Source organism: Salmo salar, chromosome ssa12 (assembly GCF_905237065.1).
Source record: "Salmo salar chromosome ssa12, Ssal_v3.1, whole genome shotgun sequence".
NCBI classification, from domain to species: domain Eukaryota; kingdom Metazoa; phylum Chordata; class Actinopteri; order Salmoniformes; family Salmonidae; genus Salmo; species Salmo salar.
Window position 1 is genome coordinate 92,140,314 of NC_059453.1, and position 27,014 is coordinate 92,167,327.

Below are 27,014 nucleotides of genomic sequence, written 5' to 3' on the forward strand. Positions count from 1 at the left end.
TTTGTATGGAGGCTTTATTAACTCAATGTTTTTTTTTTACATTGCTTGCAAACTGATAATGTGACACGTGTTAATGCCAAAATAACATGCAAAACAGGCAACAACAACAAAACGTTTTTATTTTTTAAGCTAAACAGGTGAATGTCGGGTTGCCACTGCAAACAAGTGAAAGATAACACAATGCTTCAAATGAAAACCGAGATGACTGCATTAAAAGATAAATAGGATAATTGAGCCTTGAAGTCATATCGAGTTATATTTTTCCACTAGTCTGTCATTTTTGCCTCAATATGTTTCATGATGTGTGACATCATGTGCCCAATCTGTGATGTATTAGCTCTATTATTGGGGAAGCATAATAAGCACCTTCAATATTTGCAGCCATAGGTAATATCTCACTAGGAACTTATCTGTGGTCAGTATTGTTGTATAATTGTAATGTTAAGGTAAGATTTTAATGGAGAAAGCTGATCCTTGAACAGCGCTGCTTTTCTTTCGATCCTATCAATATCTACAGTCTAACGCAGCCTGGTCTCATAGACTAGACGTAACACAGGAAATGTAAAAAAAAATATATATACTTTTTACAAATTTGCACCATATCATACATTTTACAAATTCGTAACATATCATACATTCGACAAATTCGTAACATATCATTCATTTTACAAATTCATAACATATCATATGACATGGATGATGGAAATCCACAAGTTAGGACTAATACATACCATACAAAACATAACATATAATTTTGGGCTCCCGAGTGGCGCAGCAGTCTAAGGCACTGCATCTCAGTGCTAGAGGTGTCACTACAAACCCTGGTTTGATTGCAGGCTGTATCATAACAGGCTGTGATTGGGAGTCCCATAGGGCCCAGCGTCGTCCAGGTTAGGGTTTGGCTGGGGTTGGCTATCATTGTAAGTAAGAATTTGCTCTTAACTGACTTGCCTAGTTAAATAAAGGTTAAATAAAAAAAATCCTACTAAATGGAGTGTATTGAATTGATCTACAGAATAATACGAAATACACTGAGACCAGGTTGTCTAACGATACACTTAGTGAAAGCTGGTAGCGTACGATCATCGTATTGCTTTAAATTAGGCTACATCGCAAGTGGGAAACGAGGCCCAGGTAATTCACCAATACCCTGAAATTCCCTGGAGTGAGCAGAGGGTGGCGGTATACCCCTACCCCCGTAAATTGGGTTTCGGGATAGGCATTCAAACTGACTAGTAACATAAGTGTATAGTAATATACCGTAGAAACAGAAACATACATGTTTTTTCGATTAGGGACAGGTTTCCCAAAAGCATCTTAAGGCTAAAACCATATTTACATTACCGAGCGTTTCCCAAAACCGTCTTTATTAACGTTTCACTTGAAAACGCTCGTAATCTAACGCCTGCCTCAGACCACTCGTAGAACAGCTAAATGCGTCGTTAGATCACCGTTTGCCCTCTCGCGTCACTTTACACACAGAAAATCTACGCTAAACACAGAATGAAGATGTTTATCTGTCTCTCTGTGACCACCAAAAACTTCATAGTTGAATATAAGTAGCTTAAAAAGTTTGCAATGTTAAAAACAAGCGAAGCAAAATAACTGAATTATATAATAGCTAGATTATTAGGCTATATATTGACATCACTTTCATGTATGCTCAATCGATAGACCTACCTAGTATTAAGCCATTAGACTCTATCTGAGCTGTTTCAATATTCGTAGGCCTATCTAATAGGCTACTATTATCTAACCTAACCAATAACCTAAAGGTCAATATATTAGGTCTATGGCCATGTCGCTTAACCTTCCTTCTTCATGTTTAATTATTTTTAATTGTATAATATCTGTAGGCCTACTTGAATACATAATATGCTACATAACATTTTCTTCTATTGATGGGAAACTGTATTTTGTACCAAAGCAGAAGAAGAAGAAAGATGGATTTGAATAGCCAGATTTACCTGGAAGGTCCAGTTGCTAAGAAAGTCGATTTTAGAGACCAGGCTTCTAACAATAAGGTCTAGCAGCTCGAGCTAAAAATCACCCGGCACAGGGACACTGTCTCCTCAACCAAAAACCCTGGATAGAGGGGCTCTTTGAATTCAGTGTGGAATGTGTGCAGGTGGGTCAGTGTGTCAGAGGAGATGCTATAGAAGGTAAGAGAACCAGCCTGCCAGTCCAGATACACTCCAACTCTATTGGAGTAAGGGGCCATTATGGTAGTGTGATTACCATTGTGCCAGGCAGTGTAACCATCACTATAGCATCCCAGACCCCAAGATATGTCATTGCTTCCAAGTTGATTGGAATCAAAACAGCTTTTTCTTTTATAGGTCACTGCCAAACGAGTTTTTTCCCCACTCCACTCTACCTCCCAGTAACAACGCCCTTCCAGACCCTCTGTACACAGCACCTGTTGCCGGTCCTTAAATCTCTCCACTGATGTCACTTTTCTGTTGTCCTCAGACAGAATGAGCTGTCTGTCTGCTGTGTTTGGATCCAGTGTGAGTTCACAGGCATCTGATATGGTGAAACCAACAAAACATATTACAAGTTATATTTGTCCAATCTAGTCAACTAATATAATTCACTGGTCTCCAGCTTCATATCACACCATAAACAATATAGGTTATTGTTTATCTATGCATAGTAATTTCATCCCTTCCTACATGTACAAATTACCTCGACTAACCTGTACCCCCCACACACTGACTCGGTACCGGTACTCCCTGTATATAGCCTCGTTATTGTTATGTTATTGTGTTACTTTTTGTATTTATTTTTATTTGGTTGATGTCTAACTGTAGACCAAACTCTGTATTTAACACTTCTTTGTTCTTTGGCTGAAATTGATAATTAAAGAAGGGTCACTTAGAATGCCCAACCTTGAAACTCACCTGGTCTTTTACTATTAAAAAAAAATGTGTGAATGCGCAAGTGCGTGCACACATAGGAGGTACCGTGAAAATAACGTGCCAGGCCAATGGAAATCAGAGGCCCGTCCAACTGATTTGTTCTGGCGCTGGCCCTGAGTCACTAGAGCAGGGATAGGCAACCCTGGTCCCAGAGTGCCATAGGTACCTCATGTTTTGAATTTAACCGACCTGGACCAGGCGGTGTAAGAGGAAGGCCCCAAAAAATTGTCAAAGACTCCAGCCACCCTAGTCATAGACTGTTCTCTCTGCTACCGCACGGCAAGCGGTACCGGAGCGCCAAGTCTAGGTCCAAAAGGCTCCGTAACAGCTTCTACCCCTGTATATAGCCCTGTTACACCCTGTATATAGCCTCCACATTGACTCGGTACCAGTACCCCCTGTATATAGCCCTGTTACACCCTGTATATAGCCCTGTTACACCATGTATATAGCCTCCACATTGACTCGGTACTGTAACACCTTGTATATAGCCTCCACATTGACTCTGTACTGTAACACCCTGTATATAGCCTCCACATTGACTCTGTACTGTAACACCCTGTATATAGCCCTGTTATAGCCTGTATATAGCCCTGTTACACCCTGTATATAGCCCTGTTACACCCTGTATATAGCCTCCACATTGACTCTGTACTGTAACACCCTGTATATAGCCCTGTTATACCCTGTATATAGCCCTGTTACACCCTGTATATAGCCCTGTTACACCCTGTATATAGCCTCCACATTGACTCTGTACTGTAACACCCTGTATATAGCCCTGTTATACCCTGTATATAGCCCTGTTACACCCTGTATATAGCCCTGTTACACCCTGTATATAGCCTCCACATTGACAACCACAACTTCTCTTGCTTGGCTAATCATTTGGACCGATGACAAATATGGCCCCGGGGATTCCCCCAAGGGTAAGTGGACGAGGGTAAGTGGACGAGGGTGTGTCTTTAATGACTTTGAAACGCAGCCTAGGAACAGGGTTGCCTAGCCCTGCCCTAGAGTCTAGGAAGAAACACAGCCTAGGAACAGGGTTACCTAGCCCTGCCCTAGAGTCTAGGAAGAAACGCAGCCTAGGAACAGGGTTACCTAGCCCTGCCCTAGAGTCTAGGAAGAAACGCAGCCTAGGAACAGGGTTACAAAGCCCTGCCCTAGAGTCTAGGAAGAAACGCAGCCTAGGAACAGGGTTACCTAGCCCTGCCCTAGAGTCTAGGAAGAAACACAGCCTAGGAACAGGGTTACCTAGCCCTGCCCTAGAGTCTAGGAAGAAACGCAGCCTAGGAACAGGGTTACCTAGCCCTGCCCTAGAGTCTAGGAAGAAACGCAGCCTAGGAACAGGGTTACCTAGCCCTGCCCTAGAGTCTAGGAAGAAACGCAGCCTAGGAACAGGGTTACCTAGCCCTGCCCTAGAGTCTAGGAAGAAACGCAGCCTAGGAACAGGGTTACCTAGCCCTGCCCTAGAGTCTAGGAAGAAACGCAGCCTAGGAACAGGGTTACCTAGCCCTGCCCTAGAGTCTAGGAAGAAACGCAGCCTAGGAACAGGTTACCTAGCCCTGCCCTAGAGTCTAGGAAGAAACGCAGCCTAGGAACAGGGTTACCTAGCCCTGCCCTAGAGTCTAGGAAGAAACGCAGCCTAGGAACAGGGTTACAAAGCCCTGCCCTAGAGTCTAGGAAGAAACGCAGCCTAGGAACAGGGTTACAAAGCCCTGCCCTAGAGTCTAGGAAGAAACGCAGCCTAGGAACAGGGTTACAAAGCCCTGCCCTAGAGTCTAGGAAGAAACGCAGCCTAGGAACAGGGTTACCTAGCCCTGCCCTAGAGTCTAGGAAGAAACGCAGCCTAGGAACAGGGTTACAAAGCCCTGCCCTAGAGTCTAGGAAGAAACGCAGCCTAGGAACAGGGTTACCTAGCCCTGCCCTAGAGTCTAGGAAGAAACGCAGCCTAGGAACAGGGTTACCTAGCCCTGCCCTAGAGTCTAGGAAGAAACGCAGCCTAGGAACAGGGTTACCTAGCCCTGCCCTAGAGTCTAGGAAGAAACGCAGCCTAGGAACAGGGTTACCTAGCCCTGCCCTAGAGTCTAGGAAGAAACGCAGCCTAGGAACAGGGTTGCCTAGCCCTGCCCTAGAGTCTAGGAAGAAACGCAGCCTAGGAACAGGGTTGCCTAGCCCTGCCCTAGAGTCTAGGAAGAAACGCAGCCTAGGAACAGGGTTACCTAGCCCTGCCCTAGAGTCTAGGAAGAAACGCAGCCTAGGAACAGGGTTACCTAGCCCTGCCCTAGAGTCTAGGAAGAAACGCAGCCTAGGAACAGGGTTACCTAGCCCTGCCCTAGAGTCTAGGAAGAAACGCAGCCTAGGAACAGGGTTACAAAGCCCTGCCCTAGAGTCTAGGAAGAAACGCAGCTTAGGAACAGGGTTACCTAGCCCTGCCCTAGAGTCTAGGAAGAAACGCAGCCTAGGAACAGGGTTACCTAGCCCTGCCCTAGAGTCTAGGAAGAAACACAGCCTAGGAACAGGGTTACCTAGCCCTGCCCTAGAGTCTAGGAAGAAACGCAGCCTAGGAACAGGGTTACCTAGCCCTGCCCTAGAGTCTAGGAAGAAACGCAGCCTAGGAACAGGGTTACCTAGCCCTGCCCTAGAGTCTAGGAAGAAACGCAGCCTAGGAACAGGGTTACAAAGCCCTGCCCTAGAGTCTAGGAAGAAACGCAGCCTAGGAACAGGGTTACCTAGCCCTGCCCTAGAGTCTAGGAAGAAACGCAGCCTAGGAACAGGGTTACCTAGCCCTGCCCTAGAGTCTAGGAAGAAACGCAGCCTAGGAACAGGGTTACCTAGCCCTGCCCTAGAGTCTAGGAAGAAACACAGGTCACTATATGGAACTTGAATCAGAACTTTGCATCAGAGCCTCCACAGCCCTGTTTCAGCTCAATACATTTTTACCTTAATCATTCATCACTTACATTTTTTAAGCCCTGGTTGTAACCGGCGCGCTTCACCATTGTCCAAACTGTAAAAGAAAATGTAAAAAATAAAAAAGGATTAAAAAAAAGATAATGATTCATATATATCAGACTTACACACATGAAGTGTTGGGATTAGTTACTCGTTACATTTAACAATATTACAGACAATATTACTGGAAAGTAACACATTATATTATTAGTTATATTACTTTTGAGTTACTTTTATGAAGAAAAAAATCTCAAAATCTCACTGTTTGTTTGACTGTCGGGAGGAGCAAGGTGAGCCGCGCCCACTCTACCAAAGATGGACTACTTACTAACTCAGGTTTGATCACTAGTTCCTCCTTCCATCTGATAGACTACTTACTAACTCAGGTTTGATCACTAGTGTCTCCTTCCATCTGATAGGCTACTTACTAAATCAGGTTTGATAACTAGTGTCTCCTTCCATCTGATAGGCTACTTAATAACTCAGGTTTGATCACTAGTGTCTCCTTCCATCTGATAGGCTACTTACTAACTCAGGTTTGATAACTAGTGCCTCCTTCCATCTGATAGGCTACTTACTAACTCAGGTTTGATCACTAGTTCCTCCTTCCATCTGATAGGCTACTTACTAACTCAGGTTTGATAACTAGTGTCTCCTTCCATCTGATAGGCTACTTACTAACTCAGGTTTGATAACTAGTGTCTCCTTTGATCTGTGGCACTGCTTTCCTGTGCTAGTCTACAAGTGCTGCGCTATATATGGGCTGCTGAATTAGCCATATATACTGTAAGGCCATCGAACTGCTAAACAGCCATCACTAACATAGAGAGGCTGCTGCCCACATTGAGACCCAATCACTGGACACTTTAATAAATGGATCATCAGTCTCTTTAAACAATGCCACTTGAAATAATGCTACATTAATAATGTTTACATATCTTACATTAGTCATATCATATGTATATACTGTATTTTATACCATCTATTGCACCTTGCCTATGCCGCTCGGCCATCGCCCAACCATATACTTATATGTACATATTCTCACTCACCCCTTTAGATTTGTGTGTATTAGGTAGTTGTGGTGGGAATGTTAGTAAACATGATAGATATTACTGCACTGTAGGAACTAGAAGCACAAGCATTTCGCTACACTCGCATTAACATCTGCTAACCATGTGTATGTGACCAATAACATTAGATTTGATATGCATGCAGACATGCAGGAACACACTCATATGCATGCAGACATGCAGGAACACACTCACATGCATACAGACACGCAGGAACACACTCACATGCATACAGACACACAGGAACTCACTCACATGCATACAGACACACAGGAACACACTCACATGCATACAGACACACAGGAACTCACTCATATGCATGCAGACACACAGGAACACACTCACATGCATACAGACACACAGGAACACACTCACATGCATACAGACACACAGGAACTCACTCATATGCATGCAGACACACAGGAACACTCACATGCATGCAGACATGCAGGAACACACTCACCTGCATACAGACACATAGGAACACTCACATGCATGCAGACACGCAGGAACACACTCACATACATACAGACACACAGGAACACACTCATATGCATACAGACACACAGGAACACACTCATATGCATACAGACACACAGGAACACACTCATATGCATACAGACACACAGGAACACACTCATATGCATACAGACACACAGGAACACTCACATGCATGCAGACACACAGGAACACACTCATATGCATACAGACAATACTGATAGATACAAACACTCCAAATACTTTAGTTTCTCCAGTCCTGCAGGGAACAGCTTCAGTGCTGAGTCTCCTGGGTGATTGTAGCTCAGGTCCAGTTCTCTTAGATGTGAGGGGTTTGACTTCAGAGCTGAGGCCAGAGAAGCACAGCCTTCCTCTGTGACCAGGCAGCCTGACAGCCTGCAGAGAGTTGATCATCATTTCTACACGTAGCATTTCCACATTCCACACCAAAATTATTTTATACAGGGACTGCTAAAATCTTGAGTGGGCAGCTATCTTTTTTTTTTTTTCGCCAGATAAACAACTGCAATGAAAACATTGTTTTTTTTTACAAAAGAGAATGAGTGGTTTATTGTACATTGATTTGAGTTAATACATCTCTTCCTATAACGACCATGACAAGGAAGCAGAGTGTTTTTTGTGTTTTTTTTTACCAATATACAGACTGGGAACAGTGAATAGTCAATTCTCATGGCCAAATATATTAGGCTGGTACCTCAAGGGTTCTTTGTGAAATGTGATGGTTCTATGTGGAACCATAATGACTCATAGAACCCTTTGAGACCTTTAATGGTTCTTTGGGAAATGTGATGGTTCTATGTGGAACCATAATGACTCATAGAACCCTTTGAGACCTTTAATGGTTCTTTGGGAAATGTGATGGTTCTATGTGGAACCATAATGACTCATAGAACCCTTTGAGACCTTTAATAGTTCTTTGTGAAATGAGATGGTTCTATGTGGAACCATAATGACTCATAGAACCCTTTGAGACCTTTAATGGTTCTTTGGGAAATGTGATGGTTCTATGTGAGACCTTTAATGGTTCTTTGGGAAATGTGCTGGTTCTATGTGAGACCTTTAATGGTTCTTTGCGGTTCACAAAAGGGTCCTTTCCTCTTTGAGTGATAATTCAAATGTAGGGGTGGTGGCGCATTCTAATATTTTGGGGCGTGGTTTGCAAACACAGCTCTTTTTGTGCAACCGTGAGTTAGAGTGTTTACCAGTTTATCTAACATGTTGTGTTAGGCCATCACGTGACTATGGCCTGTGACGGTGTCTTGGGATGGCGTCATACACTGTATGTCCTTCTGTCAGTTGAGAACGGTTGAGTAACTCAGTGGTTCATAATGATCTCCTCAGGGACTCCCTGCTGTTACAGAACTAACAAACCTGATTCAACTTTTATATATATATATATATATATATATATATATATATATATATATATATATATATATATATATATATATATATATATATATAAATATATATATAAAATATGGATAGCCAGAAAAAAAAAATATGTATTGTTCTTCAATAGGATCTATCTCTATAGAACCATTCTCCATAAACGTTTGATAAAGAACCATAGAAAGGGGAACTCTTTTTTGGGTGATTAGGAAAGGGTTCCTTATAGCACCATATAGGTTCCATTTAGAACCTTATTAGCATGGTTCTTTATAGAACATTCATAAAAGATTCTATAAAGAACCAAAAAGGGATCCACTATGGCAACAAGCCAAAGAACCTTTTTCTTTGGCACAGAAGCGTTTGTGTTTAGTGTGTATCAGCCTACAGTATATAAACACGTGAAACTATATTAAAGTACATGTCGACCTCAGTATCTCCAGTTGACAGTGTGGACTCTCCAGTCCAGCAGAGAGCAGCTTCACTCCTGAATCCTGCAAGTCATTGTTACTCAGGTCCAGCTCTCTCAGTTGGGAGGAGTTTGAACTGAGAGTCGAGGCCAGAGAAGCACAGCAGCTCTCTGTGAGGTTACATCCATTCAGCCTAAATGGAAAGTAGAAATAGGAAATGTTCACAATTGTATGTGTGCCATGTTATTTGAATAAAAACAGTCATTATGTTTTATTGTGGTGTAAATAAAAATATTATTTCAGATGTTTACGTTTTTAATACCCATGTACTTACAGAGCTGTTCTGGAGGCTTTGACCACTGGCAGCAGCTTAACAAGACCTTCCTCTGATCTGGAGTATTTCTTCAGGTCAAACACTTCCAGCTTCTCTTCTGAAGTCAGCAACACAAAGACCAGAGCTGACCAATGAGCAGATGAGAGGCTGGCTTCTGAGAGACTTCCTGATCTCAGGTAGCTTTGGATCTCCTCCACTAGAGAATGGTCATTCAACTCATTCAGACAGTGGAACAGATTGATGCATTTCTCTGAGGTGGGCTTGTCCCTGATCTTTGCCTTGATGTACTTGACAATCATTTCATTGGTCTGTGAGTTGCTACTTGTCTGTGTCAGTAGGCCTCGTAGGAGAGTCTGATTGGACTTCAGTGAGAGGCCCAGAAGGAAGCGGAGGAACAGGTCCAGGTGTCCACTCTCACTTTCTAAAGCCTTATCCACTGCACTCCTTGCCAGGTCGATTAGACGGTTGTCAATAGACAGTGTCCGCGGCATGGCAGAAGTTGATTGCGGTTTCGCCATTAGATTCACATTGTTGTTGATGACTGAGAGGAACACATACACAGCAGCCATGAACTCCTGGATGCTCAGATGAACAAAGCAGTACACCTTCTCCTGGTACAGCCCACATTCCTCTCTGAAGATCTGTGTGCACAGTCCTGAGTACACTGATGCCTTTCTGACATCAATACCACATTCCTTCAGGTCTTCCTCATAGAAAATCAGATTGCCTATCTCCAACTGTTGGAAAGCCAGTTTCCCCAGTGACATAATGATCTCTTTATCCCAGTGTTGATCGATCTGCTCTTTCCCTTCAAACTTCACCATTGTCTGTTTGGACTGAAATATGAGGAAGTACATGTACATCTCAGTCAGAGTCTTGGGCATCACTCTTTTTTCTGTCTTCATTATGTCCTCAAAAACTGTAGCAGAAATCAAACAGAAGACGGGTATGTGGCACATAATGTGGATGCTCCTTGATATCTTGATATGTGAGATGATTCTGCTGACCAAATTCTCATCACTGATTCTCTTCCTGAAGTACTCCTCCTTCTGTGGATCATTGAACCCTCGTACCTCTGTCACCTTGTCAACACACCCCGGAGGGATCTGATTGGCTGCTGCAGGTCGGGAGGTTATCCAGAGGAAAGCAGAGGGAAACAGATTCCCCTTGATGAGATTTGTCAGCAGCACGTCCACTGAGGTGGACTCTGTGACATCAAAACACATCTTGTTGTTCTTGAAGTCTAGAGGAAGTCGACACTCATCCAGACCATCAAGGACAAAGAGAACGTTGTACTTGTCATAGTTAGAGATTCGTGATTCTTTGGTTTCCATAACAAAGTGATGAAGAAGTTCCATCAAGCTGTGGTTTCTCTCCTTCATCAAATTCATCTCCCGAAAAGAAAGTGGAAATATGAATTGAAGCTCTTGGTTTGCTTTCCCTTCAGCCCAGTCCAGAATGAACTTCTGCACAGAGACTGTTTTTCCAATGCCAGCGACTCCCGTTGTCAGCACAGTTCTGATAGATTTCTCTTGTCCAGGTAAGGGCTGAAAGATGTCATTGCATTTTATTGGTGTCTCATGTGTTGCTGGTCTCCTGGATGCTGCCTCAATCTGTGTCATCTCATTTTCATTATTGACTCCTCCACTTCTACCCTCTGTGATATAGAGCTCTGTATAGATCTTACTGAGAAGTCTGAAGTTTCCTTGTTTAGCTATTCCCTCCAATACACATTCAAACTTATTTTTCAGATGAGATTTTAGCTTACGTTGGCTCTTCATGGCAGGTGTATCTAAAAAAACAACAATGCAGAGGAATGATGATCAGAGGCTGATCGCTCCTGGTAATCCTTTTAACATTCATTCATATTTAGTTGATTTATTTATTTTTATTTTTGTACTGCCCTTTTGTATCAGCTTTTTGTTCTTCGACTGCTTATTGAGAATTATTCATGAATTGGTCATCTTGAATAAAGCTAGCTTGGGGACGGTTTGGATTTTAAATGATTAGAATACCTCAGCACTGGCTCCAGTGGTAGCTTGGTAAACTATATTCTCAGAGTAGCTTCACCAACATTGAGAATTCATTGATTTGTTATTGTTGTTTGTCTGTTTGTACATGTACGCAAAATAAAGCTAAACTTAACTAAAACATACGTGTTACTAGAGTTTTGATTTACTGTATCCAGGATCTCAAGATGAAAGTCTGCACACAATATTTGCACATTGTTTGGCACATGTATTATATATTTAGCATAAGACTTAGATATAATTGACAGGTAATTGTACAATCTGACTATAAGCACCTAACCTAAACAAATGGGATTTTTAAACCAACACACTTTGTTTGGCTCACGTATAATAAATTGAGCCTTAAACTACATTTTGAGATATTTACTTTTCTCCAGTTTGTCAGCGAGGTCCTTCTGGTTAATGTTCCTCAGGATGTACAGTGTGATGTCCAGAGCACCCTCTCGGGCAATCCTCTCCGGTTTATCCACATCTTTATCCTCTGTCTGACTCCCGAAGAATACTGGGTGATCTGAACCTTCACAACTTAGAATCCTGTTGATATTCTTCAACTCATTCTTCACAAATGTGATGTAATTTTCTTCAAGTGACTGAACACAAAAATACATAAATTCAGATCATAAGAATACCAATGTAATTTCAGCATATTGTAAAACTACACTTTTATATCAATCATTTAATTTTTACTTTTCACGTTTCTTTACTGAGGTAACCGAGACCAATGTAAAACATCTCACTTTTAGTATAGCGGGCAGGTCTGGTTGATGACTCTGGGCAGACTGACCACTAGGAATCTCTGACTTTGGTTTGTTCTGTTGGTGACTGTGGACAAAACACAAGATTATACACCTTACCCTACATACAGTAACACACACACACACACACACACACACACACACACACACACACACACACACGTAGGCTACAGTGTACAAAAACACACACACGTAGGCTACAGTGTACAAAAACACACACACACACACACACACACACAAACTGTCATGGATGATCTACCTGTGTAATACATTTGTCATACCTTTGTTTAGTAGAACCATCTCTCTTTCTGAAAACCTCTGGATGTCCCATAGATTGGTCACTCTTCATGGACACACAGCTAGTTACAGGTGAGACTGGTCTCTTCTGCTGGATTGGGCTTCAACACAACAGAGACAGACATTCAGCCTTTAATCTGTTCTGTGTAATGATGATGACTACAAAAACAATGTACGGTACCAGTCAAAAGTTTGGACACACCTCCTCATTCAAGGGTTTTTATTTATTTATACTATTTTCTACATTGTAGAATAATAGTGAAGACATCAAAACTATGAAATAACACATATGGAATCATGTAGCAACCAAAAAAGAGTTACACCTACAGCACCCGATGTCACAGGAAGGCCAAAAAGATAATCAAAGACAACAACCACCCGAGCCAATGCCTGTTCACCCCACTATCATCCAGAAGGTGAGGTCAGTACAGGTGCATCAAAGCTGGGACAGAGAGAGTGAAAAACAGCTTCCATCTCAAGGCCATCAGGACTGTTAAACAGCCATCACTAACATAGAGAGGCTGCTGCCTACATACAGACTCAAATCATTGGCCACTTTAATAAATGGATCACTAGTCACTTTAAATAATGCCACTTTAATAATGTTTACATATCTTACATTACTCATCTCATATGTATATACTGTATCTTAATAAACCATCTATTGTATCTTGCCTCTGCCACTCTGTCATTGCTCATCCATATATTTATATGTACATATTCTTATTCCATCCCTTTAGATTTGTGTGTATTAGGTATTTGTTGTGGAATTGTTAGATTACTTGTTAGATATTACTGCACTGTCGGAACTAGAAGCACAAGCATTTCGCTACACTCACATTAACATCAGCTAACCATGTGTATGTGACCAATAACATTTGATTTCAATAATCTAAAATCTAAAATATATTTTGATTTGTTTAACACTTTTTTGGTTACTACATGATTCCATATGTGTTATTTCATAGTTTTGATGTCTTCACTATTATTCTACAATGTAGAAAATAGTAAAAATAAATAAAAACCCTTGAATGAGGAGGTGCATCCAAACTGTTGACCTGTACTGCGTCTGTAGGCTACACTGTACACACACACACACGCACGTGCGCAAACACACACACAAACACACACACACACACACACACACACAGGCTACAGTGTACAAAAACACACACACACACAAACTCTCATGGATGATCTACCTGTGTAATATATTTGTCATACCTTTGTTTAGTAGAACCATCTCTCTTTCTGAAAACCTCTGGATGTCCCATAGATTGGTCACTCTTCATGGACACACAGCTAGTTGTAGGTGAGACTGGTCTCTTCTGCTGGATTGGGCTTCAACACAACAGAGACAGACATTCAGCCTTTAATCTGTTCTGTGTAATGATGATGACTACAAAAACAATGTACGGTACCAGTCAAAAGTTTGGACACACCTACATTTTACATTTACATTTTAGTCATTTAGCAGACGCTCTTATCCAGAGCGACTTACAGTAGTGAATGCATACATTTCATTTCATGCATTTAAAAAAAAAAAAATTGTACCCCCGTTGGAATCGAACCCACAACCCTGGCGTTGCACACACCATGCTGACATTGCAAACACAATGCTCTACCAACTGAGCCACAAGGAAAAGCCACTGAGCCACAGGGAAGACACGTACTCATTCAAGGGTTTTTATTTATTTTTACTATTTTCTACATTGTACAATAATAGTGAAGACATCAAAACTATGAAATAACACATATGGAATCATGTAGCAACCAAAAACGAGTTAAACAAATCAAAATATATTTTATATTTGAGATTCTTCAAAGTAGCCACCCTTTGCCTTGATGACAGCTTTGCACACTCTTGGCATTCTCTCAACCAGCATCAACTGGAATGCTTTTCCAACAGTCTTGAAGGAGTTCCCACATATGCTGAGCACTTGTTGGTTGCTTTTACTTCACTCTGCGGTCCAACTCATCCCAAACCATCTCAATTGGGTTGAGGTCAGGTGATTGTGGAGGCCAGGTCATCTGATGCAGCACTCCATCACTCTCCTTCTTGGTCAAATAACCCTTACACAGCCTGGAGGTGTGTTGGGTCATTGTCCTGTTGAAAAACAAATGATAGTTCCTCTAAGCGCAAACCAGATGGGATGGCGTATCGCTGCAGAATGCTGTGGTAGCCATGCTGGTTAAGTGTGCCTTGAATTCTAAATAAATCACTGACAGTGTCACCAGCAAAGCACCCCCACACCATCACACCTCCTCCTCCATGCTTCACAGTGGGAACCACACATGCGGAGATCATCCGTTCACCTAGTCTGCATCTCACAAAGACACGGCAGTTGGAACCATAAATCTCAAATTTGGACTCATCAGACCAAAGGACATATTTTCACCGGTCTAATGTCCATTGCGCGTGTTTCTTGGCCCATGAAAGTCTCTTCTTCTTATTGGTGTTGTCGTGTCTTTGGCATCACTAAAACGGAAGACATGTTTATCAAATAACTCTCTGTAATTATTATTATGCGATTAAACTGATCAATCGTGTAACTGTAATTAACTAGGAGGTCAGGGCACCAAGGAAATTATTCAGATTACAAAGTTATAATTTTCCTAATATAACTTTCAGATGTTATAATATCTGATCTCTGAGTCCTCTGATTAATGATGTGTTATTTACCTCGTCAATCTCATTCCAATCGTCGTAAATTGTTGGTTATCTGCACGAACCATACATCCATACATCAATTGTCTTAAAATCATTTATTTGCTAACTAAATAATTCACAGAAATGCATAACAAACAGATATGGTTACAAGGAAATGATAGGAGAATGTGCCCTAGTGGGCTACACCGGCATGGCGGCTTGTTACACAAAGAAAGGGGGTTGGGCTTGAATGAAAGAGCGGGAAGACTGAGGAACGAAGAAAGCAGCTATGCCATCGTAAATACAGTATCGTATGCATTCTAAATTACCGCCCATTTGGAAAAGGAAAATGCAATAAATATTTACTCTGAGCTGCGCTTCGGTAGGTTGGTCGTAGATGCTGGCCGTGTTGGCCAACAGAGATCTTCCTGTCCTCGGAAGAATGTCACTGGTGGTAAAATGGATACGTTGTAGTATCTTGGTTGTGTGTTAGACTGGATACGTCGTCCGTCCTTTCCTTGCCCACGTCTACAGCGGCCGCTGCTAACTCAACGGCTAGTAAGTATCACTTCTGTAGTGAATAAGAGTTCAAAGTTCATACCATTCGCAACCAAAGCTCACGCTGAGGTTGGCTTAGTTCTATACTTGACATGTGAGTCCTTTTAACACAGAGGCTGCAGACCTCACGTACCCGGAACAAACTGGTTACATTTTGTCACTGACTTATATTGTCACAGTATTCACAGAAGGTGGCGCCCCTCCTCGGTCGGGCGGCGCTCGGCGGTCGTCGTCGCCGGCCTACTAGCTGCCACCGATCTATGTTTCTGTGTTGTTTGGTTTTGTTTGTCTAGGTCTGCACCTGTTCCTTGTTTGTAATTAGTGTGGGGTTATTTAGTTTGTCCTTTTTGTTCAGGTATTCGTGCGGGATTGTTTTGTGTCTGTTGAAAGGGTTTTCGTATTTCACGCTGCCCGTTTTTGTGGAGCTGTTTGTTTATTGTTGCCGGGTTGCGCTTTATTGTTTTGGAGCTGTGCTCCTGTCGGGTGTGTAGGCGCACTCAGCTTACGTCTGCATCTTTTCCCCTGAAGTTGTTAATAAACCTCTTTGTTTTTGGGACCTCCGTCTCCTGCCTTTGACTCTGACCCTTTCCGCTACCTGATAGTCGTGACATATATAGTGGCAAGGGGAGAAGGGTGTGTTTCATCGTTTATAACCCTTGTCTCTTCACAGGGGCGGGCCACTGATTGGTCAGGGCTCTTTCCTTATGAAAACCCAATTCTCTCATTTGGAAGCTAAAATTACATTTAATCTCCTAACAAACAGTTTCAATATCAAACATTTAAATTGCACAACAATTCCATGTGAATCTGATAACTAGAATGTGTAGACTTTCCCAGGTACAGTTTATGTCGTCCTGTCATCAGTCATAATGTCTCAGATGACAACTGAACTGACATCCATACTTATTAAGTACCTGGTATATTTCCAACTGGTTCTATTACCGAAATATGGTTCCTTTCCCTCCACTTGTTTGATGTTCCAAGACTCTCTATATTTAACTTCTATGGGCTATGTGGGACTCTAGCGTCCCACCTGCGGGACACAGCCAGTGAAATATCAGGGCGGCAAATTCAAAAACAACAAAATGTCATAATTCAACTTTCTCAAACATACAGCTATTTTACACCATTTTAAATATACACTTCTCCTTGATGTAACCACATTGTCCGATTTCAAAAAGGCTTTACAGCGAAAGCAAAACATTAGATTATGTTAGGAGAGTACATAGACAAAAATAATCACACAGCCATTTTCCAAGCAAGGACATGAGTCAATAAAACCCAAAACACAGCTAAATGAAGCACTAACCTTTGACGATCTTAATCAGATGACACTCCAAGGACATTATGTTACACAATACATGTATGTTTTGTTCGATAAAGTTCATATTTATATCCAAAAACAGCATTTTATATTGGCGTGTGATGTTCAGAAAATGTATTCCCACCAAAACGTCCGGTGAATGTGCACATCAATTTACAAAAATACTCATCATAAACGTTGACAAAATATATAACAATTATTTAAAGAATTATAGATAGACTACCCCTGGATGCAACCGCTGTGTCAGATTTTAAAATAGCTTTATGGAGAAAGCACATTTTTCAATATTCTGAGTACATAGCTCAGCCATCACGATGAGCTATTCAGACACCCGCCAAGTTCGGGGCAACCTAAACTCAGAATTAGTATTAGAAATGTTCTCTTACCTTTGCTGATCTTCCTCAGAATGCACTCCCAGGACTGCTACTTCCACAAGAAATTGTAACGCCCTGGCCATAGAGAGGGGTTTTTTGTTCTTTATTTTGGTTAGGCCAGGGTGTTACATTGGGTGGGCGTTCCATGTTCCTTTTTCTATGTTTTTGTATTTCTTTGTTTTGGGCCGTGTGTGGCTCCCAATCAGGCACAGCTGAAGCTCGTTGTTGCTGATTGGGAGTCACACATAAGGAGCATGTTTTTCCTTTGGGTTTTGTGGGTAATTGTTTCTGTTAGTGTTTGCACCTGACAGGACTGTTGGCTGTCGGTTTTCTCTTTTCTTGTTTTTGTATAGTGTTCACGTTGTTCAATTAAATATTAAATGATGAACACTAACTCCGTTGCGTTTTGGTCCACTCTCTCTTCAGACAGCCCTTACAGAATTACCAACCATACCAGGACCAAGCAGCGGAGGATATCTGGCGAGGACCGGGGAACACGGCTGGTAAGGGAACCCGAGAGGCAGCCCCAAGTATTTTTTTTTGGGGGGGGCACAAGGGCAGTTTGGCGGGGCGAGGATGGAGCCCCAGGCCAGCTCCCTGCACTAGCCCTGAGGTGTGTCAGCCCAGTCTGACTCGGCCTGTTCCCGCTCCCCGCACTAGCCCTAAGGTGCGTGTGCCCAGACTGGCACATCCTGTACCAGCCCCACGCATCAGGCATCTAGTGCGTCAGCCCAGCCTCACCAGTCTGGTGCCGCCAGAGCCGCCCGCCAGTCAGGAGTCGCCAGAGCCGCCCGCCAGTCAGGAGACGCCAGAGCCGCCCGCCAGTCAGGAGCTGCCAGAGTGGCCCGTCTGCCCGGAGCTGCCAGAGTGGCCCGTCTGCCCAGAGCTGCCAGAGTGGCCCGTCTGCCCGGAGCTGCCAGAGTGGCCCGTCTGCCCGGATCAGCCAGAGTGGCCCGTCTGCCCGGATCAGCCAGAGTGGCCCGTCTGCCCGGATCAGCCAGAGTGGCCCGTCTGCCCGGATCAGCCAGAGTGGCCCGTCTGCCCGGATCAGCCAGAGTGGCCCGCCTGCCCGGATCAGCCAGAGTGGCCCGCCTGCCCGGATCAGCCAGAGTGGCCCGCCTGCCCGGATCAGCCAGAGTGGCCCGCCTGCCCGGATCTGCCATCGCCGCCCGCCAGCCGGGCGCAGCCATCGCCGTCCGCCAGCCGGGCGCAACAAGGGTCGCCCGCCAGCCGGGCAGTGTCAGGGTCGCCCACCAGACCTTCGGCGCGGCCAGGTGCGCCGCCGAAGAGGGCGACGCCAAGGGTGGGACAGAGGCCACGTCCCGCACCTGAGCCGCCACCGTAAGAAGGCCCACCCAGACCCTCCCCTTCAGTGTCAGGTTTTGCGGCCGGAGTCCGCACCTTGGGAGGGGGGGGGGTACTGTAACGCCCTGGCCATAGAGAGGAGTTTTTTGTTCTTTATTTTGGTTTGGCCAGGGTGTTACATTGGGTGGGCGTTCTATGTTCCTTTTTCTATGTTTTTGTATTTCTTTGTTTTGGGCCGTGTGTGGCTCCCAATCAGGCACAGCTGAAGCTTGTTGTTGCGATTGGGAGTCACACATATGGAGCATGTTTTTCCTTTGGGTTTTGTGGGTAATTGTTTCTGTTAGTGTTTGCACCTGACAGGACTGTTGGCTGTCGGTTTTCTCTTTTCTTTTTTTTGTATAGTGTTCACGTTGTTCAATTAAATATTAAATGATGAACACTAACTCCGCTGCGTTTTGGTCCACTCTGTCTTCAGACAGCCCTTACAGAAATGTTGTTTTTGTTCGAAATAATCCATATTTATGTACAATACCTCCGTTTTGGTCGTGCGTACAGATCACTTATCCAAAGGCATAACGCGCGAGCGTGGAACGAGAGACGAAAAGTCAAAATGTTCCATTACCGTACTTAGAAGCATGTCAAACGCTGTTTAAAATCAATCTTTATGGTATTATTAACGTAAAATTGCGATAATATTCCAACCGGACAATAGCATATTCATTCAAGAAGAAAAAGAAGGAACAGCGTGCTCGTGTGACCGCGCATATCCAATCCCTTTGTTGCCAGGCAGACCACTCAGTAACTGAGCTCCTATTATCTGCCCAGTGACAGGAAAATGCTCAAACCACTTTCTGAAGGCTTTAGACAGCCAATGGAAGCCTTAGGAAGTGCAACGTCACCCCACAGACACTGTAGCTTTGATAGAGAATCAAAAGAAGAACTACAATTCTCAGACTTTCCAAATCCTGCTTGGAGTTTTCTCAGGTTTTTACCTGCCATATGAGTTCTGTTATACTCACAGGCACCATTCAAACAGTTTTAGAAACTTCAGAGTGTTTTCTATCCAAATCTACTAATAATATGCATATTCTAGTTTCTGGGCCAGAGTAGTAACCTGTTTAAATTGGGTATGTTTTTCATCCGGCCGTGAAAATACTGCCCCCTAGCCCAGACAGGTTAACAAAGGCTATTCAAAAGTCCTTCAGTAGGGTCAGAGAGAGAGGGGAAGGGAGAAAGGTATTTATGGGGGGTTATAAACCTTACCCACAGGCCAACGTCATGACAGTGTCCTTTAGTAGTGATTTATTTGCAGAAATTCGACCATGAAGGCCTGATTCACACAGTCTCCTCTGAACAGTGGACGTTGAGATGTGTCTGTTACTTGAACTCTGTGAAGCATTTATTTGGGCTGCAATTTCTGAGGATGGTAAGTCTAATGAACTTATCCTCTGCAGCAGAGGTAATTCTGGGTCTTCATGAGAGCCAGTTTCATCATAGCTCTTGGTGGTTTTTACGACTGCACTTGAAGAAACTTTCAAAGTTCTTGACATTTTCCGGATTGGCTGACCTTCATGTCTTGAAGTAATGATGAACTGTTGTTTGTCTTTGCTTTTTTGAGCTGTTCTCGCCATAATATGGACTTGGTCTTTTACCAAATAGGGCTATCTTCTGTATAGCGCCCCTACCTTGTCACAACACAACTAATTGGCTCAAACGAATTAAGAACAAAAGAAATTCCACAAATTAACTTTTAACAAGACACACCTGTTAATTGAAATGCATTCCAGGTGACTACCTCATGAAGCTGGTTGAGAGAATACCAAGAGAGTGCAAAGCTGCCATCAAGGTAAAGGGTGGCTACTTTGGCTTGTCACCTAAAACCCTGACAAACTTTTACAGATGCACAATTGAGAGCATCCTGCCGGGCTGTACCACCACCTGGTACGGCAACTGCATCGCCCTCAACCGCAAGGCTCTCCAGAGGGTGGTGCAGTTTGCACAACGCATCACCGGTGGCAAACTACCTGCCCTCCAGGACACCTACAGCACTCGATGTCACAGGTAGGCCAAAAAGATCATCAAAGACAACAACCACCCGAGCCACTGCCTGTTCACCCCACTATCATCCAGAAGGTGAGGTCAGTACAAATGCATCAAAGCTGGGACAGAGAGACTGAAAAACAGCTTCTATCTCAAGGCCATCAGGACTGTTAAACAGCCATCACTAACATAGAGAGGCTGCTGCCTACATACAGACTCAAATCATTGGCCACTTTAATAAATGGATCACTAGTCACTTTAAATAATGCCACTTTAATAATGTTTACATATCTTACATTACTCATCTCATATGTATATACTGTATCTTATACTATTTATTGCACCTTGCCTATGCCGCTCGGCCATCGCTCATCCATAAATGTATATGTACATATTCTTATTCCATCCCTTTAGATTTGTGTGTATAAGGTAGTTGTTGTGGAATTGTTAGATTACTTGTTAGATATTACTGCATAGTCGGAACTAGAAGCACAAGCATTTCGCTACACTCACATTAACATCAGCTAACCATGTGTATGTGACCAATAACATTTGATTTGAATAATCTAAAATCTAAAATATATTTTGATTTGATTAACACTTTTTTGGTTACTACATGATTCCATATGTGCTATTTCATAGTTTTGATGTCTTCGCTATTATTCTACAATGTAGAAAATAGTAAAAATAAATAAAAACCCTTGAATGAGGAGGGGCGTCCAAACTGTTGAGCTGTACTGCGTCTGTAGGCTACACTGTACACACACACACACACACACACACACACACACACACACACACACACACACACACACACACACACACACACACACACAGGCTACAGTGTACAAAAACACACACACACACACACACAAACTCTCATGGATGATCTACCTGTGTAATATATTTGTCATACCTTTGTTTAGTAGAACCATCTCTCTTTCTGAAAACCTCTGGATGTCCCATAGATTGGTCACTCTTCATGGACACACAGCTAGTTACAGGTGAGACTGGTCTCTTCTGCTGGATTGGGCTTCAACACAACAGAGACAGACATTCAGCCTTTAATCTGTTCTGTGTAATGATGATGACGACACAAACTGTACAAGTTCAGACAGAACATACATGTATGGTATTGTAGACAGACAGACAGACAGACAGACAGACAGACAGACAGACAGACAGACAGACAGACAGACAGACAGACAGACAGACAGACAGACAGACAGACAGACAGACAGACAGACACACACACACATACATACATACATACAGACCCTCTCTCTCTCTATCTATCCCTTTCCTCCCACCTTTCAGCTTTTGAGTTGGTGTCATGTTCTTCAGAGAGACTGATCTTAGAGGCAGCGCCCCACTGCTCTCTCTCCTCAGAGAGACTCATTGAACCTAACCAAAGCAGAATGTTACAGTAACGTTAGGCAAAAATACAGACAGTCATGAAACACAACAGTTGAAGCACAGTGAGGCACAATAACATCAGCCATACAATGCTCCTCTGATCCAAGGTCAATGGTAGCCTATTGGTTAGAGCGTTGGGCCAGTAACCAAAAGGTTGCTGGATTGAATCCATGAGCTGACAAGGTAAGAAGCTGTCATTCTGCCCCTGAGCAAGGCACTTAACCCACTAGCCACAGTGCTTCTACACCTGCATTGCTTGCTGTTTGGGGTTTTAGGCTGGGTTTCTGTACAGCACTTTGTGACATCAGCTGATGTAAGAAGGGCTATATAAATAAATGTGATTGATTGATTGATATTCCCCGGGCGCCAAACATGTGGATGTCGATTAAGGCAACCACCCGCACCTCTCTGATTCAGAGGAGTTGGGTTAAATGCGGACACATTTCAGTTGAAGGCATTCTGACTAGGTATCCTCCTTTCCCTGATATACAGACTGTTACAAGTGTCTTATCTAAGACACAGTACAACATTTACATTTTTGTCATTTAGCAGAGCAATTTACCAGTTAGTGCATTCATCTTAAGATATCTAGGTGAGACAACTACATAGTAAGTACATTTTTCCTCATTAAAGCAGCTGGGGTCCACCAGGGGTCCTCAACAACGTTCAGCCTTCCTCTGTTACCTTCCACCAGGGGTCCTCAACAACGTTCAGCCTTCCTCTGTTACCTTCCACCAGGGGTCCTCAACAACGTTCAGCCTTCCTCTGTTACCTTCCACCAGGGGTCCTCAACAACATTCAGCCTTCCTCTGTTACCTTCCACCAGGGGTCCTCAACAACATTCAGCCTTCCTCTGTTACCTTCCACCAGGGGTCCTCAACATTCAGCCTTCCTCTGTTACCTTCCACCAGGGGTCCTCAACATTCAGCCTTCCTCTGTTACCTTCCACCAGGGGTCCTCAACATTCAGCCTTCCTCTGTTACCTTCCACCAGGGGTCCTCAACGTTCAGCCTTCCTCTGTTACCTTCCACCAGGGGTCCTCAACGTTCAGCCTTCCTCTGTTACCTTCCACCAGGGGTCCTCAACATTCAGCCTTCCTCTGTTACCTTCCACCAGGGGTCCTCAACATTCAGCCTTCCTCTGTTACCTTCCACCAGGGGTCCTCAACAACATTCAGCCTTCCTCTGTTACCTTCCACCAGGGGTCCTCAACAACGTTCAGCCTTCCTCTATTACCTCCCGAGTGGTGCAGTGATCTAAGGCACTGCATTGCAGTGCTAGCTGTGCCACTAGAGATTCTGGGTTAGAGTCCAGGCTCTGTCGCAGCCGGCCGCGACCTGGAGACCCATGGGGCGGCGTACAATTGGCCAGGATTGTCCGGGTTAGGGGAGGGTTTGGCCGGCAGGAAAGTCCTTGTCCCATCGCACACTAGCGACTCCTGTGGCGGGCTGGGCGCAGTGCACACTGACACAGTCGCCAGGTGTACGGTGTTTCCTCCGACACATTGGTGCGGCTGGCTTCCGGGTTAAGTGGGCATTGTGTCTAGAAGCAGTGCGGCTTGGTTGGGTTGTGTTTTGGAGGACGCACGGCTCTCGACCTTCGCCTCTCCCGAGTCTGTACGGGAGTTGCAGCGATGAGGCAAGACTGTAACTACAAATTGGATACCATGAAATTGGGGAGAAAAATAGTGACCATCGGGTTCTTGGTCACCACCCTGACCAAGGCCCTTCTCCCCCAATTTTTTTTAACCAGGCAAGTCAGTTAAGAACAATTTCTTATTTACAATGACGGCCTACACTGGCCAAACCCAGACAACGCTGGGCCAATTGTGCACCGCTCTATGGGACTCCCAATCACAGCCAGTTGTGATAAAACCTGGATTTGAACCAGGGTGTCTGTAATGACACCTCTAGCACTGAGATGCAGTGCCTTAGACTGCTGCGCCACTCGAGAGCCTAATTTCTATGTTTGGCCGGGCGGCCAGCTCTAGGAAGAGTTTTGATATTTCCAAAATTCTTCCATTTAAGAATGATGGAGGTCACTGTGTTCTGGGTGACCTTCAATGCGGAATACATTTTTGGTACCCTTCCCCAGATCTATGCCTCGACACAATCCTGTCTCAGATCTCTACGGACAATTCCTTCAACCTCACGGCTTGGTTTTTGTTCTGACATGCACTGTCAACTGTGGGACCTTATATAGACAGATGTGTGCCTTTCCAAATCATGTCCAATCAATTGAATTTACCACAGGTGGACTCCAATCAAGTTGTAGAAACATCTCAAGGATGATCAGTGGAAACAGGATGCACCTGAGCTCAATTTCAAGTCTCATAGCAAAGGGTCTGAATACCTATGTAAATAAGTTATTTCTGTTGTTTTTGTTTTACATTTGCAAACATTTCTAAAAACCTGTTTTTGCTTTGTCATTATGGGGTATTGTGTGTAGATTTCTGAGTAATGATTTATTTTTTTAATCAATTTTAGAATAAGGCTGTTACATAACAAAATGTGGAAAAAGTCAAGAGGTCTGAATACTTTCCAAAGGCACTGTGCATAGACATGGAATCACTGGCCACTTTAATAATGGAACATAGGTCTATGTTTTGTATTCTATTCTACTGTATTTTAGTCAATGTCACTCCAACATTGCTCAACCTAATTCCATTCTTTTACTTTTAGATTTGTGTGTATTGTTTTGAATTGTTAGATACTACTGCACTGTTTGGAGCTAGGAACACAAGCATGCTGATACACCCTTACTAACATCTGCTGTGGATATGTGGATATGAACAATAACATTTGATTTAATTGTGTCATATGTATTATTATTCCGTGCTGCCATAAGTGTTATTACTGCATTGGTTGCACAAGTACTTTTGCAGAAGTGGTTTCATTGTTGTATTTGTAAATATAGTATTTTGCATGAACACGCTCCCACAGTGTTTTCCATAGTGGCCTTTATTAAGGTGTTTTATTGAGCTGCCATCTGCGAGGGTCATCTCAAGACAGTTCATGGAGTTTGCTCATGTGCAAAGTAATTTACGACCCTGTGGCACCAGGGCAGACATGATAAATCTTGACCCTTTGTCAATCCAAGTAATTAGTTTATCTCTCTCTCGCTCCAAGAGGTGAATGTTGAAGTGTATGTTTATATTGATGCCGTGTTTATAGACCTTTATAGACATGTTATAAGTGTAATGCCATATGCATTTATTCATGTACATGTACATTGCATAGTTATAACCCTTAACTAATACTGTTTACATGTGTTCATATCTTTGTCTTATAGAACCACAACAATAAGATTCCAAGTTATTCAGATTCACAAAATCATATAAACATCTTCAAATGGAAACAGCTGTCTGTGTGTGTGTGTGTGTGTGTGTGTGTGTGTGTGTGTGTGTGTGTGTGTGTGTGTGTGTGTGTGTGTGTGTGTGTGTGTGTGTGTGTGTAACCGGACAGCACTATAGAGGACAGAACCAAACCAATCAGTTAGAAGTATATAGCGGGTGAGGGCATTCACAGCCGACCACTCAGACAGGTGAGGCCATACCAGCCAACCGTTTTTACGTGGTCCTTCTAGATGGATTTAGTGACCAACAGTTTTTTTACATGGTCTGTAATTTCTACGGATTTAGCGACCAATAGTTTTTACAATATGTAACGTTTCATATGGTATGTAATCATTTAATATGTTATGAATTTGATAACCTTACAATATGTTCCGAAATTGCAAACGTACTACATGTTACGACTTCCCTAAACTTACAATATGTTACGAATTTGCAAAAAGTATAACATTAGCTACGCTAGGTTTTAGGGTTAAGCTTAAGGTTAGGAGTTAGGTTAAAGGGTTAAGGTTAGGAGTTAGGTTAGGGTTAGCTAAAAGGGTTAAGGTTATGGGAAAGGTTCGCTAACATGCCAAGCAGTTGCAATATAGCTAAAAAGTAGATATTTGGCCAAAATGCTAAAGTTGTCCGTGATGAGATTTGAACTCACAATTTACAATGTACAAATAATTGATACACTGCAAATTGACTGCAAGAAGCCCAAACAGATACAGTATTTAGCAAAAACATAATCATTTCAAACCTTGATTACTTTTGGATACGACTACATAGTCTCTCTATTTATGCTTGGGAATACTTCGTAACAGATTTCTTAAATTAAAAAGGATTACACAATACAATCCATATGCTTTCATAATACATTTGGTTCCTTACCTTGTTATGGCTAGAATCACAACTCGAACATCAGGACATCAAGTCCCTGAAATATCTTCATGGTCTGTTCTTGAAGACTGCTTGAGAAAATCTGTTTGTGCACCTCTGAGATAGCATATCGCTCTTTCACCCTCTGGGTTGGGCAGCCAGCTGACCTTTGGATACCATAATACAACCAGCAATACATTTTATCAGCCAGGGAATGTTCTGGGTGTATAATTGTTTGTTTACATTTATGGTTAAGAATAACCTTTGAAACATCAACCCAACTGTAAAATGTCCACACTGACTTTTCCTTGGGATAGTATTGTAGCGAATTCCAGGGGCAGCTCCGACTGGAATCAAACCCAGGTCCAGTCACTGTCAAACCATTACGCCAACATATCATTAACCTCTCGATAAGGTCGCTATGGTGTTGGATTAAGGTCGCTATGGTG

The 27,014-nt window shown here is 43.1% G+C and overlaps 1 protein-coding gene across 4 annotated transcripts; it reads right to left on the minus strand.

The window, feature by feature from the left end:
• On the minus strand, nt 1–26,756 carry LOC106595200 (NLR family CARD domain-containing protein 3). 4 transcript variants are annotated; one of them, XM_045691942.1, is made up of 12 exons: nt 26,578–26,755; nt 22,248–22,341; nt 21,854–21,970; nt 13,911–14,027; nt 12,671–12,787; nt 12,372–12,456; nt 12,002–12,224; nt 9,605–11,396; nt 9,290–9,463; nt 7,694–7,846; nt 5,888–5,934; nt 1–2,526 (listed from the first exon to the last, which is right to left on the minus strand). In XM_045691942.1, exons 2-12 carry the CDS (start codon nt 22,334–22,336, stop codon nt 2,027–2,029), a joined length of 3,414 nt encoding a protein of 1,137 aa, XP_045547898.1. In that variant the 5' UTR covers nt 22,337–22,341; nt 26,578–26,755; the 3' UTR covers nt 1–2,026. The 4 variants fall into 4 exon arrangements, 2 of the variants coding, with proteins under 2 accessions (XP_045547898.1, XP_045547899.1); XR_006758105.1 differs by lacking the exon at nt 1–2,526 and adding an exon at nt 3,770–3,923 and having other exon boundaries at nt 4,128–5,934; nt 26,578–26,756; XR_006758104.1 differs by lacking the exon at nt 1–2,526 and adding an exon at nt 3,770–3,923 and having other exon boundaries at nt 3,975–5,934; nt 26,578–26,756.
• Nucleotides 26,757–27,014: the final 258 nt, after the last annotated feature.